This window comes from Callospermophilus lateralis, unplaced genomic scaffold (genome assembly GCF_048772815.1).
Source record: "Callospermophilus lateralis isolate mCalLat2 unplaced genomic scaffold, mCalLat2.hap1 Scaffold_83, whole genome shotgun sequence".
Classification (NCBI taxonomy): Eukaryota; Metazoa; Chordata; class Mammalia; order Rodentia; family Sciuridae; genus Callospermophilus; species Callospermophilus lateralis.
Window position 1 is genome coordinate 5,353,621 of NW_027516368.1, and position 10,347 is coordinate 5,363,967.

Sequence of the window (10,347 nt, forward strand, 5' to 3'; positions counted from 1 at the left end):
TAAAATTCTGTGATCTCCAAGCGACCTTTTTAGAATCTCAAATTTTTGTTTAGGCCAGTTCTAAATTCCTGGCCTGTTTCAAAGAAACATTTCTTATTTTATCACTTTTTTTTTTTAAAGAACACTTGTTTTCTCTGTCCCTATTAGTAATCTGAATGACCTAAATGGCAATTAATTTTCTTTGTAATGCAATTAAATTGTAGCACTATTTTTCTCAACTCCTCCAAAATTTATTCAGTCATCATCTGTGGTTTGTACTCTTTTTACTCATCCCCAGGTACTATGTTAGTTCATGCCTGTGTCATCTTTTCTGTTTCTAACCTAGATCATCTGTCTTCATTCTCCATTTTTTATATTTGTATATAACTTATTTCAAATTCTTAGTAGTTTTCTCTATAGCCGCTTGAGTGGACTTTCTAAAATATAAGTCTGTCCATGTGAATATGTGCCTGTGGTTTATGAAGAATTTGCTTTCTATTTGATGACCTGTTCTTTTTTTCTTCCTTGTATCTTTTTAATAGTTTAAATATTTTTAATTATTTTCCTCATCCCCTGTATAAGCTTGATGTAATCATAAATTATAATGGAATTATAATGATATAATAATAATTTTATTTATCTTCTCATAATTTAAAGGCCATGGTATATATTCTGGATTTAATAAAAACCTGACATAGATGAATAGGTTTATTATTTTTTTTATGGGCTTTAAGTAGCTCCTGAATCAGATAACTGTTGTGGCATTGTATGTTAGTACTTCATATACTGTGAACTCCACAAGACATTCATTCAATTTATACACATATTTAAAGTTTCTGTAGTTCTGCATTCTACACTGTTGGTTTCTTATTTGAAATTATTTTCATTCTATTTGAACATTGTCCTTTAATGATAGATTTGATTAGTGTATCAAAGGTAGTACAAGGATAAACAGAGAATAGAATTTTATCCACTAAATATTGCTACCTTTATAATCTGTATTAGGTTGACATGAACTTCATGATTAGAGTTAAAACCAGTTTCCATTTTTAAAGGATCTTTCTTTTGGCTACTGAATTTTGACTATTACTTAGTTTTAGCAATTTTAAAATATCCAATTAATTACCATCTGTTTTAAAATTTTTCTTTAAGGAGTCCATTATCATTGTTGTTTGGTCTTATCCCTCCCCTAGTTTCTGTAGTCCTTTCTCTGTTTTTTTAACAGTTGTATTGGGAAGTGCCTAGGTGTAGTTTTCCCCACCCCACCCACTTTTCCTCTTGCAGTTATGTTGCTTGGGACCATTAAACACTTCTTGAATTTTCGAGTCTTTTTCTAAATGTTGATTTTACCTCATTCTCTCTTCTGATTATAATAATGCATATTAGAATTTGATTTCCCCTGCCTCCTACATTCTGGATTTACTTCTTCTGGATATTTTCTTCTGACCTGTCTTAAAAGCGCTAGGATTTATTTTACTTCCCAAATCTGCTGCTAAAATCATTCATTGAGTTTAGGATTTTAAAAAATTCAGGGTTTAAAATATTATTTTAGTTGTAGATGGACACAATATTTTATTTTTTTATAGGATTTTTTTAAGAGAGAGAGAAAGAGAATTTTCTTTCTCTCTTTTTTCACCACTTTTTTCACCACTGAGCCACAACTCCAGTCCTATTTCAGTACTACAGCTCAAACCCAGGACCTTGAGCCACGTGCTCCACTATTGAGCTACCTCCCCAGACTCCTTGCTCTTTCTCATAAAGGGACTAGGGTCTTACTGCTTTCCAAGCTATCTTTAATCTCATAATTCTGCCTCTGCCTCCTGAGTATCTTCGACTGTAGGTAGGTCACCACACCCAACTATTTCTTGGTTTTATAGTTTCTAATCCTTTGACAAAATTCGTAATTTTTTTTTCCTCTTTTGTGGTGCTGGTGTTTGAACCCAGAGCCTTGTGCATGCAAGGCAGCACTCTACCAACTAAACTATATTCCCAGCCCTGAAATTCATAATCTTGACTTCACTTTTTTGACTATATAATGCACAATGATTTTAAAACATGTGCAGTTAACCCCATTAGGTGGTTTCCTTTTCTGTGGGATTTTTTCTCACAGAATTTTGTCTTATGGAGTGCCTGGTCAGTTTTGATTGGCCAACATTGTTGTGATAATTATAGATGAAATTTGAGGACTAAGACGAAGTTATCTTCTTATAGAAAAGTGTTGAGGTTACTTGAGTAAGATTGTCACTTTAAACTTAGTCAGCAATTAAGATAATTCAAAAATGAGTTGTCTTTTCAATGTTTCAGTATTGTTCCTTTTGGATTTTTTGCCTGTTCATCACTTAAGTGTGCAGTACTTTCTAATCTAAACTCAAAGGCTAGGGCTTTTATTAAGGGTCCCTTTATTGGTAGCCTCTTTTTTCCTCTAAGTCCAGGAATTTAATGAAGGCTTGGTTCAGACTCATATCTTTGTGTTATCTTCAATAGGAGAAAAGTACCTTAAAGTGCCAGCCTTACTTGTAATTCTGAGATTCCTTTTTCTAATGGATCTTGGCCACATACATATATCTTCACTGACTTTTTAGCTTGGATCCCTTCAAACACAATTTTATATTCTTATAAAGATGTTTTGATTGTTCTTAGTGCTCTCAGACTAACTCTTTGATAATTGGAAACAAAATTCTCTCTTTTCTTCAAGATTCAGTTTTCTCCATATTCCTTCTTAAGCCAGTGGGGAAAATTATTATATTCCTTTAGGCATCATTTATACCTGAAACAGTGAGCTCTTTTATTCTTTAGCATCTTACCAAGGTAACTAGTATATTATAGCCACTCATAAGATACTTGCTGAAGAATTAAATGAGAAGCTGTATAAGAATATATAATCCCCTTTTTCTATTTGGTATCAGTAATCCTTTTTTACTGTAGTTCTTCTGATTTATGGAAAATTAAGTTTCAAGTTAATTATCTTTTGAATTGAACTATGGCTAAAGTAGTACAAGGATAGCAGAAAATAGTATTTTTTAAATCATTAAATGTGGCTACCTTTGTGTCAGTAGATGAACATCTTGAGTTTCATGATCAGAGTTAAAACTTGTCAGTAGATAATACTCTGATAGTGGGTCAGTTTGGCTTCTTTTTCTGGTTGATAGACATTATCAAAACTCAGATTTGTCTTTTTGCTTAATTTACAATTCTTTTGAAATAGATATCTAAAGTGTGAAAAATGTTCTGTGGTTAATTGCATAGCTAAAAGACATATTCTAGAAGATTTTTTCTTTGACTGACTATATCTTTATTATGGTACCAGTCTTGGATTGAGAAAAGAGTTCCTCCATGACAAAGATATACTTAGTGTCCTACCCATGGCAGAAATGAGAAAAGAATTATCCCCTGCTTTATCCTAATATGTTTAATTATGTTAGGTTGATCAGTTCTGATCTTCCACATTGAAGTAAAGTGAGTTTTTATCATCTTACACACAGGAGACTTGCCCTTGGGACACATGTTGTTTTCACATTTATTTTATTTACTGGTAAGTAGAGAATTAAGAGGAGAAGTTAGAAAATGTGATTTGCCAGAGTTTGATTTATGAAATTGCAGGTTTGAATTCCTATTTTATGTGCCTAAGCATTTTATAGAATTGTGGGAAGTGATATTCACAAAGAGAAACTTTTGATTTGATAACTGGCTTTATTTTAGGAAACGGAGTCAAGAAGAATGTGAGAGACTAGAAAAAGAGCAGCAGCTGTCAGCTGCAGATGAAAAGGTGGTTTCCGCTGTACAGGAAGTTAAAAATTACAAGTGAGTTCAGTTTCTAAAGGAGGGTGTCAATGTCTAATGAATTAGTGTTAGCTTTCTTTTTAATCTTTTTTTTACATTATGTAGATAGAAGAAAATAGCATGGAAGTATAAATAACGAGAGGATATGAACACATTCAATTCACACAGGAGAAAAAATAAATTTCAACTTAACAAATGAAAAATGTTAACAAAAATTTACTTGTACCCAATGGGCAAGACCATAGGGAACTTGGTCAATGCAAACAGTTCTGGGGGTTTTGTATGTTGTAGTAATTCTTTAAGAAATCAGTTTGCTGTGTGTTATATCAAGACCCACAAAAGTGTGGCATTTGATAGACCTTGGAAATCTTCTATGGATATAATTTGAAAAAAAGTTTTAAGGAGGAAGATATTTCTAGCAGAATTACTTGAGAACACACTGATGAACAGTTAAGGAAATTATAATTTATCAATTCAGAATCTCTAGCAATTAAATGAATAAGAAGTTATTAGTATTAGGTCTACATCCTTAGACCTTTTTTTTTACTTTGAGACAGGGTCTCAGTTGCACAGGTTCCCACTTAATTGCTGAGACTGACCTCGAACTTGAGATCCTCCTACCTCAGCTTCCCAATCATTGGGATTACTGGCATGTGGCATTGCACGTGGTCTGTAGTATTAGTTTTGATCACACTGGATTCATATAACTATAGAAATGTTTTTCTTATGTATGATAAAAGTCTTTAAAAGTATAGCTGATGGAATAAACGGAAAATGGTCAGAATGTTTCAAATTTTATTCAATTGTTGTAATTCTTAGGCGGAGAATTGAAGAGATGGAAGAAGAATTACAGAAAACCAAGCGCTCATTTAAAAACCAGGTAGTAATTAATACTGTCCTGTAGTTGCAGGATTCTTTGATATCTAATACAGACAATTATAGGCTATTATAATGAGTCCCTAAAAACATTTTTTTAATGTGTTGTCTTTTTCAGATTGCTATGCATGAGAAGAAAGCTCATGATAATTGGGTAAGATTTTTTCCCCCTTTTCTTTATTTTTTGCATAGCCTACCGCAACTGAATTTGAATATTTTCTCTTTAATAGCTCAAAGCTTGTTCTGCAGAAAGAGCTATAGCTGAAGAGAAAAGGGAATCTGCTAATTTGAGACAGAAGTATGTGATTTTTGTGTCTTACTGTATGTTTTATAGTGTTTTAAGGTTATGCTAGATATTATCTATGATTGCTGTTTCATAATTCAGCCCATTCTTTCTCAATATTCAAGGCTACTGGAAATGACCCAAAAGATGGCAATGCGGCAAGACGAACCTGTGATTGTAAAACCAATGCCGGGGAGACCAAATTTACAAAATCCTCCTCGGAGAGGTAGGGGGCACTTTGTAAAAGGAGCTATTTTATTTCTTGGTGCAGAATGTATGTAAATTACTTTTTATTTCTGTGTGTAATGGTTATGAAATAATCTGAATGATTTGCTAAAGCGGGAGGTGTGGGGGTTGGTATCAGGGAGAAGGCTGCCTTAAAGTAGTAACACGGCATTGTTGTCTTTAGGTCCACTGAGCCATAATGGCTCTTTTGGTCCATCCCCTGTGAGTGGTGGAGAATGTTCCCCTCCACTGACAGCAGAGCCAGCTGGGAGACCTCCTTCTGCTACTCTTAATCAAAGAGATATGCCTAGAAATGGATTTGGTGAGCATTCACATGTTGCTTTATAGTAAACTGCTTCAAGGTTTTGGTTTTTTTTCCCTTTTGAATATTCTAATGAAAACATAGAATTTGGGCCTGTAAAATATATAGAAGATAATTTCTTACTTTATCTTAGTGAATGTTTTCTGTAAAATCTGTTCTAGAATAGAAAACATTTTTTTTTCCTGGAGGTCCCTGTATTGTTTTTTCCTTTTAAATTTTACACTGTGAAGTGTAAACCTTTATCTTTAAATTAAATCTCTATGGTGTTCATTTCCCAAATATTATAAAAGTAGCCTTAAACTTTATGTAGCATACATATTTCCAATATGAAATACTGAGTCTTATTCCCAATTCTAAATAGGACTGTAGTCTTGGTAAGATTGGAAGTCAGGTTATACAGACTAAAGAAAAGCCAACCTACACATACTTCAAGTCTATAGCTTAAAGTTTAGGACCAGTACATATTAATTTGCTGTTCTATCAACCCAAGGCAGTTCTTTATTTTACTTAAGTCTCTTCATAAATTGTGATTTTCGTATTGGGCAACCCATTTTTTTAAAAAATATTTTTAATTGTAGATGGTGTGGTGCTGAGAATCAAACCCAGTGCCTCACACATGCTAGGCAAAGACTCTACAACTGAGCTACGACCCCAACCCCTGGGCAACCCATTTTTAATGTTGCTTTCTAGTTATTGTTGAACCCTGACCTGTCCACCAGTGGTTTATTTCTTCTGAAAAATACATGCAAGGGCTCTGATCTTTCTTTCCCAAGGGTCAATGGATGGACCTTTACCTCGTACTCAATGGTCTTCTGAGGCATCTGGGAAACCCGTTGCCTCTGGTAAAGAGACCAAGTAATTTCAAAGAATCTGTAATTGTGGATGCAGGATTTTTATTCTTTTCATGTTAGAATAAGTCTGAATCCATTCTTTCATCTCTAACAGACCCAGGATGTGTTCCAGCTCACATGAAGAGCAGCTCCAGAAGTTCTTCTCCAGCTAAGGTGACGGATGAGGGCAAGGTAAGTTCTGTAGTTACTGTGAATCACGTGGTCGCGCAGGAACATGTAACTTTCCTACAGTACTTTCTCTTTGCTTTATCCTTCTTTGTGTTCTATTTGTACTATCCCATTTGTTTTTTAAAAAGCAAACTCTTCCCCAAGAACCTGAGACCCCCTCAGTTTCTACCATTACTTCTTTGACTGAGCATCCAGTTGGAGTAAGTACTTAGAGGTTGAGAACTGAATTGGGTTTTATTCTGTGCATTTCTGGGAAGGATATTCAGAGCATGACACTGATCTTGTTTGCTTTAAACTGCATGCAATATTGAGCTTACTTTTCTCCTTAACTTGGAAATGTGGCTTAAATGTGTACAACTATAATGAACTACAGAATGTGAAAAGTTATCACTCTAACTTTATATGGTGTTTTGTGTTGAATGTTCTAAGGCAAAGTAAATTCATTATAAATTATATAATTCATCATTTTTATTTTTGTTTGGAAGAATGCTATTTAAGAATTCCTCCATTTGAGCAAACCCTATTTTGAGTTATTTGAATTAGATTGGTATCAGATTTTATGAAAGTGAAATACTGTTTCAGTGCAACAATGATAATGTGAAATGACCTCTTGAGCCAGTCCCAAGCAATGGTCTCATTTGTTCACATAAGTGCATTCTCTTGTAACTGTGTTGCTATTATATCTGGTAGGTCTTCTGCAGCTCTATAATAAAATAAATTTTTAATTGTTTAGTTTCAAACCCACTACTCATAGGAAATGATAAATCAATATCTCAAATGGTGTACAGTAAATGAAAGTAAATATTAAAGCCTTGTCTTCCTAATTTGTGTATATAGCATTGTGTTGGAAAATACTTCTCAAGTTCCAGTGTATACATATTCCAGGAATATACATCTCTGGAGCAATCTAAGGGCAGCTTAGATAAGACCCCCAAACCCCTTTGTAGTAGAAGATTTAAAAGAGAGCAAAGATCTGTTGTTAGAGAGGAGTAGAGGTGGAAAAAGCATGGCTTGGAGGCAAACCTGGGATTGAGATCCTTTAATATGCAGTGTGGCCTTCAACAAATGATGATAATCCATTTGCTTTTATTCCCTCTTATTTAAAACAAGACAGTCTACTTAAAGATCTCAGAGGTTGAATAATATATGAAAGACTTCCTGAAGATACTCTGAATAGTAGCTATTATTACATGGGTAGAGAATGGATTTTTCATTTTATTCTGTTCATTCTTAATATGGAAGTAATGAGCTATTGTGATGAAAGGGAAGTGATGGGTAGGGGGGGGACTCCCTTTGAAATAGGTTGTAGTGAATACAGCATGACACACTGGTCAGAAATCACCTCTGTTAATAACCTCTGCCAGTCCTCTTGCCTTTCCCTTTCCTGTGCAGATATAATCAGTAACAAACTGCTCCCTCTTGTGGAATCCTTCTAACTTCTGTAAGCTGTCAGTGGAAATAAACAGGAGGGGTGGGTAGAGTTTTGTTGCACTGATGGTGTTCTCTGGACAGGTGCCTGTTTTGGGTTTTAGCTTTTATCGGTGTTGGTACTTTGTCTTAATACATAGGAATTTTAAAACTTTTAACTGCTTTCAAATCTTAAATTGCAGGTTAATATGGCTATGAAAGGGCCCCCTCCTTTCTCAGGGGCACCCTTCATGGGCCCCCCTATGGGACCCCCGATGGGACGGCCTCCACCACCTCCCTTTTGGTATGGACCACCATTTCAGCTCGGTGGGCCTTTTGGGCCTCGGCCAATTCCTCCACAATTTGGTATGATGATCTGAACAGTAGTGATTGACTTATAAATCACATTCATCTTTCATTTCTATTGCTTGCTAAAACAGTTTGTTGCTATCTCAGGTCTTAACAATGAAAGGATACAGCTGAGTACATTTTAACTTTTCCTCCAGTTTTCTGGGACATATGGGACACTACATAATCTTATACTGAGATAGGCAATAGCTATCTCATTGTGAAGGATTAGGGGCTATATAGAGAAAAGCCAGAAATATTACTTCTGCAGATGTTTGTTGAAAATATGTTGATATGATATGCATTGCAATAGATGGAAAGGTGGATGAGACACATGCATAACTTAAAATTTTGTCACAGATATGAAAATCCTATAGCATAAAGTTTGTAATCACCCATAATGGAAGCATAAGCAGTAGGTTATAGAATATAGAAAAGGAAAAGTCAAACCCTCCTTACCTTGAGAAAAGTCAGAGGGAAGTGTTAAAGAGGAGGATTTAACAGTGACCTAATAAATGTTGCTGATTTAATTAGGTGGCTGTGGAAGGCCTTTTCCAGGAGGGCATGCACCTTGATTCTGATGGCATGTGTAAAGTCCATGCTGAAATATTTCATGAATTTTTAATGGATACAGTAATAAATAGTGGTATTTCCTTTTATCAAAATTTCTTTGATGTAGTAAAGTTCTTATTTCATAATCTATCATCTTGTCATGGTAATATAGTACTTCCAAATATAAATGGAGCTCTTGTGAGATAGAAATAATTCTGCAGTTATATAGTAGGGAAAGAAAAAAGATAAGCCTGGAGCTAGGTAGAGCCATGTTTAAATCCTTAATATGTTGCTTCATGGCTGGTTGGCCAGGCTATAACCTAAACTTGTTCCATTTCAGTTTGCCTCATCTGGCAAGTCAGGATGTTCACCAGTTGATGTTCTAGGCTTGGGAGAATTTAAAGACTATGTTAACATACTTGAAATCACCCAAGTTCAGAAATTTCTGGGTATTTACATAACTTCCTTTTTATTTTCCAGGTCCTGGTATGCATCCACCAATAGGCTTCAGAGAATATGCACCAGGTGTTCCACCTGGACAACGGGATTTGCCTTTTGACCCTCGTGATTTTTTTCCAGGACCTGCACCATTTAGACCTTTAGGCTCATTTGACCCAAGAGAGTACTTCATTCCTGGTGCCCCATTAACACCTCCAACTCATGGTCCCCAAGACTATGGGCCACCACCTGCTGCAAAAGACTTAATGTCTTCAGGCTTTAAAGATGAACCTCCACCTACACCCGATTCTCAGAGTAGTGAGGGCTGTTCATTGGCCTTAAAACAGGGCCCATAAAATTAACCTCTGACACTTAGTCAGAAAATGGACTATGAACTATTCATTGTGTTGAAGGATTATTGGCTTCAAAATATAAAAGTTTATTTTAAATGGTTTATGTTTTTAGAATGAAGCTGCCTTGGCGCAGTATACATTTGGAGCCAAAATATTTTCCCCCTAAATATCCCCCACTTAAACTAGAGTATCCTTCCAACTTTAAAATGTGCAATAAGGAGTACCTTTGTTTTAGTTAATGTAGCATATACAATTGCTAAATGATTTAGAATGTCATAATTATGGACATTTCCTGTGGAAATGCTTTAAGAACATGTATTTCCAGTATCCTATTTTTAGTGTATTCCAGTTGATAACAGAGAAATGGTGTTTTATAAGCTTGAGTTTTCTCTTTAAATATCTGGTCACAGAGACTGTTACGCTAAAAATGTTTACTCAAAAATCATAAACTTCATTTTCCTTCTTGCTGAAGTTCTTTGTTGTAATAGTTCATAAAAAATTGTTTATTAATATTTCCCAAGTGTCTGTTGATTCATTGGATTGTCATGAGACTTTGTGCCATTGGGGAAGCATGTAAACTCACTCTCAGAACTGAAGATGGTGACTTGGCAGCATATTTCCTGTTGCTCACTGTTAAGGAGGCTGGACCCTGGTCAACTGTGGACTTATACAGAGGAATTTCTTTTACTTGTGAGAAGTCTTGTGGCTCTATTTTTGTAGCACATTCATGTACTTTTTTCTAACCAATGTCCCTGTGAGAATGGT

At 35.1% G+C, this 10,347-nt stretch overlaps 1 protein-coding gene across 2 annotated transcripts in view; it reads left to right on the forward strand.

Moving 5' to 3' along the window:
- Positions 1-9,987, forward strand: part of LOC143641051 (A-kinase anchor protein 9-like) — a 50,376-nt gene extending 40,389 nt beyond the window's left edge. Inside the window, exons 16-24 of one of the 2 annotated variants that reach the window (XM_077108485.1) lie at positions 3,679-3,780; positions 4,579-4,639; positions 4,754-4,789; positions 4,866-4,933; positions 5,044-5,144; positions 5,328-5,465; positions 6,411-6,487; positions 8,095-8,257; positions 9,272-9,987. In XM_077108485.1, the coding sequence (XP_076964600.1) occupies positions 3,679-3,780; positions 4,579-4,639; positions 4,754-4,789; positions 4,866-4,933; positions 5,044-5,144; positions 5,328-5,465; positions 6,411-6,487; positions 8,095-8,257; positions 9,272-9,585 (1,060 nt within the window). In that variant the 3' untranslated portion in view covers positions 9,586-9,987. Of the gene's footprint in view, positions 1-3,678; positions 3,781-4,578; positions 4,640-4,753; positions 4,790-4,865; positions 4,934-5,043; positions 5,145-5,327; positions 5,466-6,410; positions 6,488-8,094; positions 8,258-9,271 lie in introns of those variants that run through there. The other variant, XM_077108486.1, reaches the window with a different exon arrangement.
- Positions 9,988-10,347: the final 360 nt, after the last annotated feature.